The sequence below is a fragment of the Triticum dicoccoides genome, chromosome 7A, assembly GCF_002162155.2.
Source record: "Triticum dicoccoides isolate Atlit2015 ecotype Zavitan chromosome 7A, WEW_v2.0, whole genome shotgun sequence".
Lineage (NCBI taxonomy): Eukaryota > Viridiplantae > Streptophyta > Magnoliopsida > Poales > Poaceae > Triticum > Triticum dicoccoides.
This window is the reverse complement of record NC_041392.1, coordinates 214,642,856-214,660,046: the sequence shown is the minus strand read 5'-3', so window position 1 is coordinate 214,660,046 and position 17,191 is coordinate 214,642,856. Positions and strand designations below refer to the sequence as shown.

Here is a 17,191-nt window from a genome sequence, read left to right as displayed (position 1 = left end):
ACCTTGACCTTCTCCGACAAGGTCTTTTCCCGCTCCTTGGCGGCCTCCAGCGTCTGCGTTAGCGTGGCCAGCTTCAGCTCCAGGTCTGCTTTGGAATCCTTGGCGGCGCTGAGCTCCTTGCCCCTCTCAGCGAGAAGACCTTGCAGCTCACCGTGGGCGGCAGCATCCTTCTCACGCTCACGCTTGAGCGCGGCAAGCTCCTCGCCGCTCTTCCCAATGTTGGCCTCCAGCTGCGCCACCTTCTCCTCCAGCTCTTTCTTGGCGGCCTCTGCAATTGCCGCAGCATCCTTTGCCTCCTTGAGCGCCCCGCCAAGTGCTTGCTCGCGCTCGGCGAGCTCTTCCTCGTAGCTGTCGAGGTTGGCCTTCCGCTGCACTAGTTCACCTTCCCGCGCGGACTGCTTCTCGGCGGCCAGCCTTTGCTCCTCCTCAGCCTCGGCCTTCTCGAGAAGGAAGGCCGTGCGCTCCTCGTCGAGTCGCTCCCGCTCCTGCGCCAGGGACCGGAGAGCTTCTTGATTTTGGCCCCGGAGCTCTTCCGCGCGCTTCTCCATGTCAACTCCCGCCTTCGCGACAAGCGCTTCCCGGGAAGCTAGTTTGGCTTGCCGGGCGCGGTAGAGTGACAGCAGCTTCCGCAGCAGCTGCTCCTCCTCAGGCTCGCCGCTGCTGCTGCTGGGCGCGTCGACCAACGATAGTCCAACCGAGGCGAGCGCCTCCCCGTCGAAAGTTTCCCCCTCGACCGGCGCCTTGGAGCTCGACGCCCAGGGTAGCTTGATGAAGATACCGTCGCCAGCCTTCAAGTAGGCGCCGGGCTGGGGCTCCTTGGAGCCCGGCTCCGCAGAAGCAGCAGAGGGATCGGCGGTCGGTGCAGCGCCTGGTGCTCCTGCGGCCTCAGGGTCGTCAGTGCGATCGCCCGACCCCTCGCCGGCTTCTGCGGCGGCAGCCCTGGCGGCCTCCTCGCCGGCGGCCTCATCAGCACCGGCCCCTTCCTCGCCGGCGCCCTCTGTCTCCATTGGCTCAGCCGCAGATGGGTCTGAAGAACGAAGAAGGGAGAAAAATCAATCCAAAATCCAAGAGAAGAAATTCAGAAGAAGAAGAACCCAAGGGAAAGTTTCTGGGCAAGTGGATTACCTGCGCCAAGATCTGCAGTTGCGGCCTCGGTCGCTGCAGGATCAACGGTGCCGTCCCTTGCCGGAGAGCTGCCCCTTGCCGGAGAGTTCTCCCTTGCCGGAGAGCACTCCCTTACCGGGAACCCCACCCTTGGCGGCGTAGTTGAAGCAGATGGCACCTCGGGACCAGCTTCCGGGCGCTCCTGATGTGGCTGCTCTGCTCCTACACAAATCAACAAGCAAGATATCAACAAAGGAAGAAGCACTCAAGCGCGCCCGGCAGCAGAAGGCTAAACTATGAACTTACGCTGGGGGCTGCGCTGGGGGCTGCTTTGAGGAGTGATTGCCGGGTCCGTCAAGGTGGCCTCGGACCCACCACCTACTGACACGGTGGGGTCATCCTCGATGACAATCACCACGGCCTTGGCCCTCTTCGCCGCTCTCTGGGCCAGCGTCCTGAAAAGGAAGGAGTCCAGATTGAAGCAAGTCAGATACAAGATAAAAACAGCAAGATTGAAGAACTATAAGAGCACCAAAGAAGCTTACTCTTCTTCCTCCTCGTCGGAGCTGAGCGCGGAAAGATCAAAGTCCGGCTCCCCTCTGGTGCGGCGAGGCGGAGGAGTAGGATCCCTTGCCCGCTTGGCGGGGGCGGTGGCGGTGGCCCGGGAAGATCCCGCTCTAGTTGCCGCTGCTGCGTGAGGCGCTCCCGCGGCAACATGACTTGCCGCGGTAGAGCGTGTCGCACGGCTTGGCGGCTGTTGAGCCGGCTGCCGCCCCGCTACGTCCGCGGCCCTGCGAAGACGCCTTCTTGGCGGGGCCGGGGGCTCCGCCTGCGGCAAGCCTTCTGAGGGCTCGGGCTCTTCCTCGCCGGCCTCGCTCGGCTCGGCTTCAGAACCGGCAAGCTCTTCCTCGCCAATGAACTCCGCGCGCTTGGCAAGGTTTGCCGCCTCTGCATCCTCCGCCTCCTCCATAGTGAACCCGAACGCGCCTGCGGCAGCTGCGGCCGCAACCTCTTCCGCCCTAGTGGTGATGCACTGCAGCTCCTCGTCGGTGGTGTCATGGGTGAGGCTCTTCTGCTCGTCAGCGTGGACCGGCACTTCCTCCAAGGTGTCGAAGAACGCTCGCACAACGTCATCCGCAGGCTCTTGCCAAGTTGGGACGATTCCGTGTGAATCGCACAACGGCATCATGGCGCGGATCCGGTCAAGCGAAGAGTTATTGCACAAAGGAACTACGCCCCTCGGCAGTGTGAATGGGTGCTGGGGGTCGCGTTTGAACAACTCCAGAAGCATCGCATCCAGCCCCAGGACGGTGAAGTTGTAGTTGAGGCCCGGCCGCAGCCTCATGGTGTCCGCCGAATTCTTGAATTCCCAGGCGGGCCTCCCCTCTCCTGCAGGGGGGCAATGCAGCGGCGGAGGAAATCTGCCCCGACAGCACCTACAGTGAGCCTGGCAAGCCTGAGGCGAAGAATCCTAGTGATGGCGATCTTCAGCCTCTCGTCTTCTGGGGCCACGTTGCTCCAGTCATTGCCGCGCACTATTGGAGTTTGGCGCACGGCGGTGAAGGGCTGCGGATTCTCCTCGACAATCCAGCACCACTCCGCTCTCCACTCATCCCACTTGCTGCGGAGCTCACCCTCCAAGTACGCCTCCTTCTTGCCAACTCTCGAGATCCAGGCAATCCCTCCGGCAAGCGGCTCTCCTCTCTCTACCCGAGGTATGAAGTAGTGGCGGAAAAGGGCAACACTAGGGTGGACTCCGACAAAGTTTTCGCACAAATGTGCGAAAACTGCCATGGTCAGGACAGCGTTGGGGGTGAAGTCAAGGAGGCGGAAGCCATATGTGTTCATAATATCACAGAAGAACTCCGAGAAGGGCGGGCAGAGCCCGCAGTAGAAGAATAGCGCGAAGAACGGGTACCCCTTTGGAGCCAGCTCCGAAGCAGCGGCCGGGAGTACCCTCGTGCGCGGATGCGCCCGCGTCTCCGTCGCCCAGAAGAGGTAGAAGTACTCCCTCAGCTCCTGCACGCCGAGCTGGGGGGAGAAGATCGTCCGCTCCTTCCGCAGCGCCACGAGCCGCTGCGCCTCGGCCGACTTCACGCCCTTTCCCTTGTCGGCTTTCGGGGCCATGGCGGAGGTGGTGAGGGAGGTCGACGGCGTGGTGATGCTAGTGGCAATGGGGGGCGGAGCGCTGCTCTCTCGGCTTCAAGAAGAAGGGGGGAGCAGCGGAAGTTCGTGAAGATGAAGTAGCAGCAACTAGCAAGGGGGAACGAACTGCCCCTGTTTCCTCTGCTTATAAAGAGGGATGGGGCGGACGTTTCGCCCTTCCGAATAAACAACCACCCACAATCTCTCCCATGATGCCGCATTCAACGCGTGCCGTTATGGAAGAGCGCAGTGGATACGGAGCGAGATTCGGCGTGGCCCAGCCCGCGTGTGCCCGTGCCCTGTCTTGGGACTGGCCCAACAGCGCTCGGCACCGTGTCTGGCCCAGGCCCGGGGGCTCCTATCGGTGTACTAGAATAGGGGTACCCTAGTACCCCGAACTTGTGCACGGGCAGTTGCAGCACCCCGCGGCAAGGCTTGCCGGGCGAACGCCAAGATCCTCCATGGTTCCCTTGGAGCCATTCAAGAACAAAGTATTTAAACTCAGGAGACAAGGCCCCGGCAAGAGGAGCTTGCCGGGAAGGCCAACCAGGGCACGCCAAGGAACTTGCCGCGACGCGCCACGTGCTCCGGCAAGGCGACAAGGCCCCGGCAAGAGGAGCTTGCCGGGAAGACCAACCAAGGTACCTCGAAGCTCGGGGAGCGACAAGCTTCCGGACCCGACAAGATAACAACAGCGGCAAGGCGCTTGCCGCGGCAGGCGGCCACTCTGTGCCCGCGCTCCAGCGCATCCACCAACGTGTCGCTCTGTGGGCCTCTCCAGGCGCGCGTGGCGAGAGGCTGGGCAACCACTGGTGCGCAGTGGCATGCGAAGCTGACAAGATCGCCATCGTGGCGAACGGTGGCGCCCCTAACGGTCCTTTTCTGCACTGTTTGGACGACTCAGACGGGCCTTTAATGCCCTTGTCCCCTGCCGTCAGGGTTAGGTAGGGTGCACTGTACAAGCAACTGTACCAACCACCTCACTTTTTACGTTTATACCCTCCTCTGCGTTGCCACCTGTCGGTGACCCCTTTAGCGTATAAAAGGAGGCCCATGCGCAACGCAGAGGGGGTTCGGACAGTTCGCTTCGATTCATTCGTAGCCCAGAAAACACCACGCTCTCTCTCTCTAGAGCAAGAACACAAGATAATACAACCAGACAAGCAGCAGTAGGAGTGTTATCTCTCCGGAGAGCTCCGAAGCTGGGTAAAACTGCTCGTGTGCTTCGCCTCGATCCGCTCTTCGTGCGACCTCCGCCCCCCGCCGAACCGAAAGGGGCCCGGTCCGCCGGCCCCATAGGTGTTCGTGGATCAGTTTCCCCGACAGGTGGGGGCAGGGGTGGAGAGGGAGGCGAGTTTTGGGTGGTGCAAAAAAGAGCCTTTAGGGGATGACTCTTTAGGGGAACTGATGGCGATGCTCTAAGTGAGTAACAAAGGGTTAAATGTAGGTTCCCTAGGATGACACACTTTCTAGGAAAATATTCTTTGACGATGTCAACGGTAATAGAATTAGCTTTAATTTTTATGAGCCGCCTCCACACCTTTCCTCTTAACTTAGCCACCTCCACCCCTTTCAAATAACCTAGCCACCTCCACCGCTCCAACTCCCTCCCAGGTCACTGGAGGATGTCGTGGCCAGATTATAGTCACTTATTTGTCAAATTATAATAACTTGGTTACCATATTACTAAACAACATTCTCCACCCATACAAGACTTGCATGATCGGTTTTTTTTTTGTGATATGGTACCATCATTTGCATGATGATAAAACTTGAAAACTCATTTTCTAGCTCTACATAACATGGTATAATGCCTAAAACATGTAAATTATTGTGCAATGACCATACATCATTATCATGGCAGCTGTTGGTTATTAATATGACACTTGCGGTAAAAAAATCATCAAGAATGACAAAATGGGATCTTGTTTTGAAGCCCTTGCCATTAGTGAAGACATATTTTGCAATTAACATATGCATACATGTGTCATCTATATAGAGGAGTAATTCCATGGAAGTTGCTGCATGGGGAGACAATACATGGTGCTTTCCCCAAATATATTTTCCGATCAATGGTTTAGCAAGAGCTCTACTGAAAAGATCAACAATTCAAATAAAATTACTTCTTTCGGCGATAGTCGACAAGACTCACGTTACCATCGAAGTTGAATCTTTATCCTCCAATCATGAGGCATGAAGTCCAAGTTGATGCAAAATTTAAGCAACTTGAGCAGGTGTTTGCACCTTTTCAAATCTGCGTACCTCAGGATAGTGAGCACTTTGAAGCATGTCACGTTGGAGATTCTCATGAGCACGGGCATATGTACCTTTTCCTGATGTGCATGCCGTATCTCCTTAGGTGCAAAACTCTACTTCTGTGAGGGGACTTCAAATCAACAATTGAAAGCTTCTTAGAGTCAATTGGGATGCAAATCAAGCCCACAGTTCCTCATGTGAACTGACCAGAGCTGTTCCTCAAAATCACACCCCATGATTACCACTTCAATCTTTGCATAATTGATTCAGTCCGCACATCGACTCAAAGCACACCAGCAGGAATTTAAGATTCATGAGAAGAAAAAGCATATGTAGGGTCATGTGGCATGTGGGTTAAAACCAGACCATGTGAGCGAGAAAACCACTTCGGGTTTGGTGAGGGACCAAAGCTCTCAGGTTTAGAAAGATGAGGGACCAAACCTCTCAGGTTTAGAAAGATGAGGGACCAAAGGTATACGGAAAAAGTTAAGCAACCAAAAATCAACTTTGCGAACAATTGAGGGACAAAAATCATCTTCCACAAATGAATTTGTTTGCTTAAACATGAGTTATTTATATGGCTAACATTAATAGCCACCATACCTTCCTTGTGTTATAGTTTTCCTTTGCAACCTGCTTCGTATCAAAGTCCCGAAAATTGCTGGTCAATAGTATATGTTCTGACCTTGAATCTCGAATACCACAGGAGTTGCTATCATGCTTCTTTCTGTACTTGGAATATGACTAAAGCTGCAGCCACTTGAAACTAGTTGTAAGAGGCGCATCTATGGAAGGAAAGTATGGAACTTTCTGAATGACGCAGACTATTGAGTAAGTTCTTCTACTTAATTTAGTTGATGCATCTCGAGCTTACATGGTAATTTCACGTTCCGTGTATGCTACAACACTACGTAGTTTTTTTCAGAGAATCGGACGGGATTTCTACGAACTGGATTTTTATAAATTTTCAAATTACGAAGTATGGTACAAGGACGAAGAAGGAAAAGACATGAAGCGCCTGAGAGGTAGCTGACCTACAAAAAATTAAGAAGACAAAACTGCGTATGTGTTGATGTGTATGTTTTGTTGCGCCTGGGCATTCGTTTTCTTGCTGGGTCGGTTTGTTTTTGGGGGGTGGGGCAATAAGCTTGCTTCTTCACAAGCTTATCCCATCTTTGTTATTGAGTAGAATCATGACGGTTTCCCTACACTAATGTTCGTTTTGGTCTATAGAAAGCTTAATCAAATTTACCACAGTATATATATCACCAGAATATTTTGGGCCTAAGGTATTACTAAAGAAGGTGCCTCTAATCTTTAGTGTGATGTATGCCTATTTGTCAGATATGTAAAACATCTAGCAGAAGTGCGTTAGGCTCGCTTTTCCACAGATTTATGTGACGATATTATCACAAATCACTGCAATTCCAAGCTAGCCCCTCATCGAATTAGTTTTACTTCGTTTCTCAAAAAAAAAGAGAGAATTAGTTCTACTTCAGTTTTTTTATTTACTTTCATCTTAGGTTAACAACATTCAAATGCACCTCGTAGCCCGAAGAACATATGTGTAGATTCATACATATGTTCTGCATATTTTATTTATATATACTTCATAGAACTAATAGTGGAAATCAAATTGTGTTTGCAAAATTAATTAATATAGGAAAGAAGCCACCAGAACATGTATATGAAAATCAACATACAGCGGAAATGCATACATAATTCGCTAGCTTAGGAGTAGATATTGTTTTTATAGTTATCAGTTATATAGCATTGTCCTGTGCAACTATACAGAGTCCCTTCACTTTTGTTGTGTAGGTCCAAGATTTGGATCAGATCTAGTTGTCTCACTTGAGCACAGTCTGAACCTATTAACGATCCTTGATCAGAAACAAACCATAAGAGTACCATGTTAGATCGATCTGTCCATCATATAGTTTCTGCAAACAGAACTAGGTTAGCTCTGCATCCGATTTGTCTGCCATCGAAAAGGAACTGACAAAAATTCAGGGTCGATATGGATTCTATACATCACTTATCCATCAGCTGAATCCATAAGCCCTCATGGGCTGAGAAATCAGACCAATAAACTCATGGAAGGGGAGATGAACCTACTCTGCTATCATTTCTGACCAAAAGGACGCATGTTCTTTTTTTAATTCTGCACTAGTACCTTCTATTGAAAAAAAAGTCCCCCCTAGCTCAACTCTAGTGTAAAATAATTTTAATTGGGGAAAAGAGCTAGTTCAACTCTAATATAAAATTATTTCTGGGTTAGTTTTCATCCTTTGTCAAGAGAAGTACCCTGATTAAATACGATAAAGAAAATTAGCAAGGAGGACAAGTTTGTTCCATCTGCTTTGTGTCGCATAAGAGAATCTGCACATATCTTGTCCTTTTGGATGTTACATGTAAAGAGTGGTATAGAGCATGCAAACACTCTATTAACACCTGTAATACAAGTCCAGCATTCCATCATTGGTGGATTAAAGATCTTTGAAAATCTCTGCTTCAGAGGCTAGGGTGAATGCCAACACAACAATGCTAGCAGTTCTCTAGCGTCTAGCCTTAGAGGTGCATTGATTCTCAGGCAGTGTCTTACATAATCGGTCCTGCTTTTACAAACTGGAATCATAGTAGTACAGATAATTCATTGTAATGGTCTGCAACTGATGGTGCACATTGTTTGTTCCTAGTGTATACAACAGACATTCCATCAGTGTACGTACTTTGTCGGGAAGAAAATTCATTCAGCGTACGCTTGCTTTCTAAGAGAGAATGTACGTCGAAATTCCCAGCACTGCGGCTTTATGTGGTGCTAAATATTCTTCAAGTAGAAGTTCTAAGATATATCACTCAGTAAGGATGTGTGCGCATTTTTCACGTACTACATCAGTTATGTATGTCTAAATGTTTGATAACAATCCACTTGAAGTTTTAAAAGTCCAACCAAGAAGTACCTACCCATTTGGGCATCACTCAAAAATATTACTTAAGAAATATTTTTCTAGTGATAGGTAGTGATAATATATATTGTTCCTAAATATAAGACATTTTGGCAGTTTAATTTAAACTGCCAAAACGTCTTACATTTAGAAACAGAGGTAGGAATAACTTTATGTCCCCTTAAAGCTTCAACGGTCCAAAGAAGAATCAGCTTGCCATTTTTGCATATTCAGCAGGTGCTTTAGGTATATTTAGCCTATGGTAATTACTAATCATAGTAGTCATTATCCTGCTTAAAGTATTAGAGGCCTCTGCCATTGAGCAATGGAACCAACTAGTCTCAACGAAGATAGGCAGACAAAAAGAGATGGAAGGGGCCTCCCCCCTCCTCCAGCAGACCCGAGGAGGTGATGCAGATTCTCCCCTGCATTTCATTTCGTACAATGAAAATATGAAATAAAATATCTCCTATCTTTCTTTCTTTCTTTCTTCTTGTGGCTCCTATGCAAGCTTGTCGCTGATTTGCCTACTGGTACTGCTACTAACACCTCCAATCCACCCCCACCATTCCCAAGCATTATTCTCCAACTAGCCTCTCCTCCCACTATATAAGCTGCACCATTGCCACCATCTTGTTGTATACAAACACAAGCCAAGCCCGGTGATCTAGCAACCGTAGTAGCACTAGTAGTAGTAGTAGTAACAGTGGTCATTGCAATCCACCTTAGTTTTCTTTCCTGTTGAGAAGCCACAGCCCAGTCAAGCATGAGTTCATCGTGGACATTCAAGCAGAACAAGGTGTTCGAGGATGCGCTGGCCAAGTACGACAAGGACACGCCAGACAGATGGCAGAACGTGGCGCGGGAGGTTGGCGACGGCAAGACGGTGGAGGATGTGAAGAAGCACTTCGCGGAGCTGGAAAAAGACGTGGACGACATTCATACAAACGGTGCCGGCAGCAGCAGCAACAACATCAAGGGCGGTTCCAGCCGCGGTGGCAGCAGCCATGGGCAGAGGTAGTAAGTAGTCTGTCCGAATCTCCTAGTTCTGGACTGTTCCATCCGTGCACATGCATCATCACATAATTGACCACCCTCTACTTGTTAGACTCATAGACTTGTACGTATTGTAATCTTAGTACATGTTGTGTTTGTACCCGATGAGGTACCCCTTGTTATATATATGTTACAGAGGCCGACCCCTAGAGGTGTCGAAGCCCATAACCCCAAAACCCTTAGTCTATCATGGTAACAGATGCGATCTAACGATCCTGACCTAGCCATGTCGTCTTCCGCTGCTTCTTCCAAGGCCGCCGCCGCAGCCGCTCTCTCCGGCGCGGCCACCCTCGCTGCCCTCTCCGACACGGCGACTCTCTCCGCCACCACCAACTTGCTCGCCGAATCCTATTCGGCCCCTGCGGCGCTCACCGATCCGATCGGGACGGGATCTTCCGTCTTCGCGCCGCCGTTCCTGTCTACCCTTCTCCCAGGAGGAAGATCGACGGGACCCCTGTTTTCCGGGGCGCCGTCCGCGGCTCTCCCCGGCTCGCCGGCCTTGCGCCCCAACTACGCCGCGCTCGCCCCCTACGCGCCACCGCCGCCGTACGCCTACAACCCGGCTGCCTACGGGGCCTACTATGGCGCTCCCTATGGTGCGATCTACGGCGCTCCCTACGGCGCTCCCTACGCTGGCCATGGCGCTGGCTACGGTGCTCCTCCTGCTGCTGGATACGGCCCTGCCTACGCGGGGATCCCGCGGCCTGTGCTTCCCGGTGAGCCACCACAGGGGCCCCCGGTTGCGCCCCAGTCCTCGCCTGCGGGGGATATCGTCCCCTCCGGCGCGGTCCCTGTGCCGCCGCCCTATGACTTCGCCCTCGACGTCATCTCGACTCCACCGTTCTACTTCAGCAACCTTCTCCCGGTGAAACTGAAGATGGACAACTATCTGTTTTGGCGCGCACAGATTCTTCCCCTCCTTCGTAGTCACTACTTGGAGGGTTTTGTCGATGGTACTCTGCCATGTCCCCCGCCGGATCATCACATGTACCGGCCATGGATTGCTCAAGATCAAGCGATCCTCTCGGCGATTCAGTCCTCTCTCACCGAGGGCGTCGCCGGCTTGGTGTTATTTGCTACCACGTCTCATGAAGTATGGGATGCGTTGGAGTCCAGTTTTTCCGCACAATCCTCGTCGCAGCACATGTCTCTTCGTGCACAACTCAATGAGACTCGCAAGGATCATCACTCTGTCACCGTCTTCTTCAACAAGATCAAACGCCTCGCCGACCAGCTAGCCTCCATCGGCGAGCCACTTCGTGACACAGAGTTCACCACATATGTTCTCCAAGGTCTCGATGCCGAGTATGACTCTCTTGTGGAGGTGATCCAGGAACGCAAGGTTCCCATCAAGCCGCAAGAACTCTTCCAGCGCCTCCTCTCAACAGAACAACGCCTTGCCAGTCGTCATCCAGATGAGCCCCCCTCGGCTAACGCTGCTGTTCGTGGTGGGAAGGGGCGTTCTGGTTCTCGCCCTGCTGCTCCTTCGCCTGTTTCAACTCCTCCTACGGGAGGCAAGGGTGGTGCTCCTACGGCTGCTTCCTCTCAATCGCGTCCTACTATTGTCGTCGAGAACGGGCGCCCATGTGCTTGTTGTGCTGCTTGTGGAGCTGTTGCCCCTTGTCAGCTATGTGGAATTCCTCGCCATGTTGCATCTCGCTGTCACCGCCGTTTTCAGCCTGAGTTTCTCGGTCTTGGCAACAACGGCAAGGGCAATGAGCGACAAGTCAACATGACGCAGCATCAAGGAAAGACTCAATCGTATAATGTTGATCCCACTTGGTACATGGACACTGGCGCCACAGAGCACGTGACGAATGAATTGGACAAGCTTGCTATTCGGGAGGCCTACCATGGTCCTGACAAGGTTCACACAGCAAATGGGGCAGGTATGCACATCTCTCATATTGGTCAGGCATCTCTCCTCACACATACATCTCGACAGTTGCGTCTTAAAAATGTTCTTCGAGTTCCTACTGTTGCCCGAAACTTACTCTCCGTACCTAAACTTACTTATGACAATAATGTGTTTTGTGAGTTTCACCCGTTTCATCTTTTTATCAAGGACCGGGCCACACAGGACGTACTTCTTAGAGGGCGCCTTCGTCATGGACTATATGCTCTTGATGTGCCGCGATCTGTCTCCCCAGTTGTCCCTCAAGTCTTCAGTGTTGTTCGAGTATCTCCCGCACAATGGCACTCTCGTCTTGGTCATCCAGCTACACCCATTGTTCGACATATTCTTCACCGCCATGAGTTACCGTCAGTTTCTAGTAATAAAGATGTCTCAGTTTGTGATGCTTGTCAGCAGGGAAAAAGTCATCAGCTACCTTTTTCTGTTTCTAGTCATGTAGTGAAAACTCCTCTTGAGATTGTGTTTTCAGATGTTTGGGGTCCTGCTCAGATGTCTGTTAGTGGTCATGAGTACTATGTTAGTTTTATTGATGCTTATAGTCGCTTTACCTGGATTTATCTTCTTAAACATAAGTCTGATGTGTTCGATGTTTTTCTTAAGTTCCAAACACACGTTGAGCGTCTCCTACAACACAAAATTCTTCATGTACAATCAGATTGGGGGGGTGAGTACCGCAATTTGAATTCCTTCTTTGAGAAACTTGGGATCTCGCATCGTGTGTCTTGTCCTCATACACATCAGCAGAATGGTTCAGCTGAACGTAAGCATCGTCATCTTGTTGAGACCGGCTTAACCTTATTAGCTCATGCCTCTGTTCCTTTTCGTTTTTGGAGTGATGCTTTCACTACTGCCTGTTTTCTCATCAACAGACTTCCGTCGCGACTTCTTGGCATGAAAACTCCACTAGAACTCTTGCTTAATGAGACTCCTGACTACACTTTTCTCAAAGTTTTCGGTTGTGCGTGTTGGCCGCATCTCCGTCCTTACAATAATCGAAAGCTTGAGTTTCGCTCTAAAAAATGTGTCTTTCTTGGGTATAGTCCGTTGCACAAAGGTTATAAATGCCTTCACATTCCAACAAATCGTGTATATATTTCGCGTGATGTTGTTTTTGATGAGCATGTTTTTTCCTTTCTCTAATCTTCCAACTCCTGTGATCACACCAACTGAACCTGTGCATTCATCTCCTTTATTGCCTGATCAATTTGTAGATGTTGCACACTCGCCTCTTTTGTTGTCTAACCATGGTGCAGGAACTGGTAGAGGTGCTCGGCTTGTTCTCCTTGAGGATTCATCCCCTGCTCCGACGGCTTCTTCATCGGATCACGTCGATCCGGCCACTGTGCCCTCTTGCATGGCGCATGCAGGGTCTCCTGCACCCGCGCCCGCCAGCCACCCGGATCCGGCTTTGGTCGCAGTGGAGCCGCGCTCCCCGGATCGCGTTGATCCTGCGCCCGCTTCCCCCTGCATGGGTCATGCAGGGTCGGGTTTGATCACACCCACTCCGCGCCCGGCCCTGGCTCGGCTGGAGCTCCCTTCGTCGCCGGTTTTCGCCTCACCTGCCATCGGGTCGGCTTCGCCTGCATCGCCCGCGCCTACGGACGCGCCTGGCTCCTCCTGTTCGGCGACGCCCGCACCTACTGCCTCGCCTCCTGGCGGTTCGTCAGTGTCGCAGGCACCATCTCCTGTAATACCTTCTTCTCAGGAGACGCAGGCTACTTCATCGACGGTTCCTGAGATCTTCGTCGCGCCAACTGCTCAGGTTGCTCCGCGACCACACACTCGCAGCAAGAGTGGTATATTCAAACCGCTTCAACGCACCGATGGCACGGTTGCCTGGCTCGCGGCCTGTATAGCTCACTCTGCAACTGATCCTTCTGCTGAACCCCGTCATTATCAAGCAGCTCTGGGTATTCCTCACTGGCGATCTGCAATGGAACAAGAGTATCAAGCATTGCTCAAAAATGGTACGTGGCGTCTTGTTCCTCCGCACAGTGGTGTCAATATAATTGATTCTAAATGGGTATTCAAAGTTAAGCGACATGCTGATGGCTCTATTGAACGGTATAAGGCTCGGCTTGTTGCTCGTGGGTTCAAACAACGTCAAGGTCTTGATTATGATGATACCTTCAGTCCTGTGATCAAGCCGACGACTATTCGCATGCTCTTGTCTCTTGCAGTTACTCGTGGGTGGTCTCTTCGACAGCTCGATGTTCAGAATGCCTTTTTGCATGGTGTTCTTGATGAAGAGGTCTATATGCGTCAGCCACCTGGGTTTGTTGATCCTACTCGTCCACAGCATTTGTGTCGTTTGGTCAAGGCTCTCTATGGTCTCAAACAGGCGCCACGTGCTTGGCATGCACGTCTTGCTTCTGCTCTCCGTGCACATGGTTTTGTTCCATCGACAGCTGATACTTCCTTGTTCATGCTACAGCGCCCTACGGTCACTATGTACCTGTTGGTGTATGTTGATGACATCATCTTGATCAGTTCGTCGGTTCTTGCTGCCGATCGGCTTGTTTCTGCTTTGAGTGATGATTTTGCCATTACAGATCTTGGTCGGCTCCATTATTTTCTTGGCTTAGAGGTTTCTCATTCGGATGCCGGTCTGACTCTTACTCAGCATAAGTACTCTCTGGATTTGCTTCGTCGTGCTGGTATGCTTCAGTGGAAGCCTGCTTCCACTCCCATGACAGCTTCTGATAGACTCTCTGCACTTGATGGTACTCTTCTTCCTTCAGATGAGGCTACAACGTATCGCAGCATTGTTGGTGGCTTACAGTATTTGACGATTACTCGTCCTGATATCTCTTATGCGGTGAACAGCGTCTGCCAGTTTCTTCATGCTCCTCGGGACACTCACTGGACTGCTGTGAAACGTATTCTGCGCTATGTTCGGTTGACTGTTGTTTTGGGTCTGCACCTTCGGCCTGCCCCTTCCGGTAGTCTTTCCGCGTTCTCTGATGCAGATTGGGCTGGTAGCCCTGATGACAGGCGATCCACGGGGGGATATGCAGTGTTCTATGGTCCTAACTTGATCGCTTGGAGTGCTCGTAAACAAGCTACAGTGTCTCGTAGTAGTACTGAAGCTGAATACAAAGCAGTTGCCAATGCCACTGCTGAACTTATCTGGGTTCAGGCCTTGCTTCGAGAGTTGAGAGTCCCTCAGCGTCATCCACCTGTTCTTTGGTGTGACAACATCGGTGCTACGTACCTTTCTTCAAATCCGGTATTTCATGCTCGAACGAAACACATTGAAGTTGACTATCACTTTGTCAGAGAACGAGTTTCACAGAAGTTGCTTCAGATCAAGTTCATTCCATCAAAGGACCAGCTTGCCGACATCTTCACGAAGCCATTGCCATTACCTCAGTTTGAGGGTTGTCGTCGCAATCTTAATCTTCTGAATTCTTCAGACCATGGTTAAGATTGAGGGAGGGTGTTAGACTCATAGACTTGTACGTATTGTAATCTTAGTACATGTTGTGTTTGTACCCGATGAGGTACCCCCTTGTTATATATATGTTACAGAGGCCGACCCCTAGAGGTGTCGAAGCCCATAACCCCAAAACCCTTAGTCTATCACTACTAATGTGGTGTGTGCAAAGGGAAAGGGCGGTCTTCCTTTCGGCCGGCCTGGCTAGCTTTCTCCGTGCAGTCACTTGCACTGGATGCTTTATATTCCTTCCATACATGCATTTCCCTCTACTAATATGCATGGTCTCTTGCTGCTCCCTTGGGCATCGACTTCTCTGTTCCCTTCTTACTCTACATGTCTTGCAAATGCTATATTTGGTTATCTCTTGACCTTTAGGAAAAACTATGTTTGCCCTACTGAATTTTGTTTGTAGTTTATGTGGTCTTGCAAATGTAGTAGCATTGACTCCTTTACCATTGTTGGGAAGCTAGTTACTTGACTAATCCATGAACATATTTTTGTTCCTTCACCCATTTGACTGACCGTAGCCAATCACTTAACTAGTGAACTGCTGTCAGGTTTATCACTTATATAAACACAGGTTTATCACTATATAAACACAGGTTTATTTTCTGGCTTTATCAGTTGGTCTTATAAAGACGGTGAAGAAAGGACAGCGTCAGAATATATCCAACAGTCCATCTGATAACTAACCTCAAAAGCAGCGCGCCTTTATTAGGCTTATAGGCTATGTTTTAACCACAGCATGCCCTTAACTGGCAAAAAAAGGAGATACCGCAGGGAGACTAATTTGTCCAGAATAACAAAAAAAAGTGTAGTAAGCAGGCAGCTAGAGCATGCTTTTGCTCAAGATTTGCGCGTAAAGCTTGCGGGCTCAGTCCCTTAAAGCTTGCTGTCCTTTCGACGGGCATAAAGTGCTGCTCATCTCAACAGTTGATGTTTTGTTCTCTCGCATATGGACGTATAGGACAAATTCCAATCTTAGGTTTCTTCCTCTTGCCCCCCTAGCTAGACTAGAATAGATCCGCTTCTATATGTTATTTCCAAATTAATGCCCTTCACTGGAAAGACCCTCTACTTTGTTTCTGTCGGCATCTCTTCCTTTACATGGAACATTCAGACTTGTTACACTGTGAGCCAAGCATTTCTATTTCCTTTGTGGATTTCATTTTCAGCCATTAAATCCATGCCTATATCAATCCATGGCCTTTTCAGTTTTTCAGTTCCCTGTTGCCTCCGGAACATAGCTAGACTAACACTCGGTTTATTCTCTCCTTTTTCCAGGCCAAGGTACCTGAAGAGCCAGTGATCGCTGGGCTGGTGCAAGACTCGAGCACAGCTAGCCTCCTGCCTCTGCCTGTTTTCCAGCCTGAAGCCAGTACTGCTCTATCTACACTACTAGATACACATGACCCCATGGTGATCGTCATCCGGTCATGTAGCTAGCTGAAGTAGCTATTGCTCTCCAATGATGATGGCACTACGACAAGAATAAAGTCCGAGACATAATCAAGTCCCGCATCGGAGCTGTATCTTCCGTATATTTTGTACGCATTGTCTTCGTGTATATGACCCACACCACGAGCCATGTCCCCAGCTATATTGTACCGCCGGAGGTATCGGACGCGACGGGCGCTTGTACGCTGGTGCCGTGGTCTGTCTCCCTGTCGAATCTGTTACCTGATATATATATTTGTCTAATGGAAATTCCGGTCTACGGATTACTTATTGCCGGTGCCGACTTCTGCCCTGACATTTCTTGGCTTTGGACACGCGCGTCATAGGGAATTCTCCAGCTCTCCTTTTTCATGGCGTGTCCCAAAAATTAGAGTAGATCTACATAAACCTTGGGGAATCCATATTCCAAGAAAACCAGAATGGACGGCCCATATAACGCAGGGTGCGCCGATTGGGCGGACCCATTGCAGTGCGCCGCAAATACCAGGGTAAAAAATCGTAAAAAGGTAGGACACGATGGCTGGCAATCAAACACAGGACTGGCTACTTGTGCGCACTCGCTAGTAGCCACTACGATGGAAGAGCTCGGTTGACCAATGTACAGCGGAACACTAAAAAGAACTAAAGAAAATACAAGACTAAACACTGTTAGAAAAAATCGTTTACAATTTTCCATATTTTAATTAATTTTTTGAACGTATGAACTTTTTTTGACCAAGGCAAACAATTTTATGATATTGCGAACAAATTTAGGATTTCCAAAACGCTTTTAAAAAACGTGAACATTTTTAGAATTTTTGAACAACTTTATAATATGAGAACAAATTTTGAAACAAAGAACAATTTCAAAAATACTAAACAAATTTGGAATCA

General features: G+C 50.0%; 1 protein-coding gene across 2 annotated transcripts; it reads left to right on the top strand.

The window, feature by feature from the left end:
* The first annotated feature begins 9,107 nt into the window (after window positions 1-9,107).
* On the top strand, window positions 9,108-16,567 carry LOC119328366 (protein RADIALIS-like 4). 2 transcript variants are annotated; one of them, XM_037601365.1, is made up of 2 exons: window positions 9,108-9,467; window positions 16,145-16,567. In XM_037601365.1, the coding sequence occupies exons 1-2, from the start codon at window positions 9,217-9,219 to the stop codon at window positions 16,167-16,169; spliced, it is 276 nt and encodes a 91-aa protein (XP_037457262.1). In that variant the 5' UTR covers window positions 9,108-9,216; the 3' UTR covers window positions 16,170-16,567. The 2 variants fall into 2 exon arrangements, with proteins under 2 accessions (XP_037457262.1, XP_037457263.1); XM_037601366.1 differs by having other exon boundaries at window positions 9,108-9,470.
* Window positions 16,568-17,191: the final 624 nt, after the last annotated feature.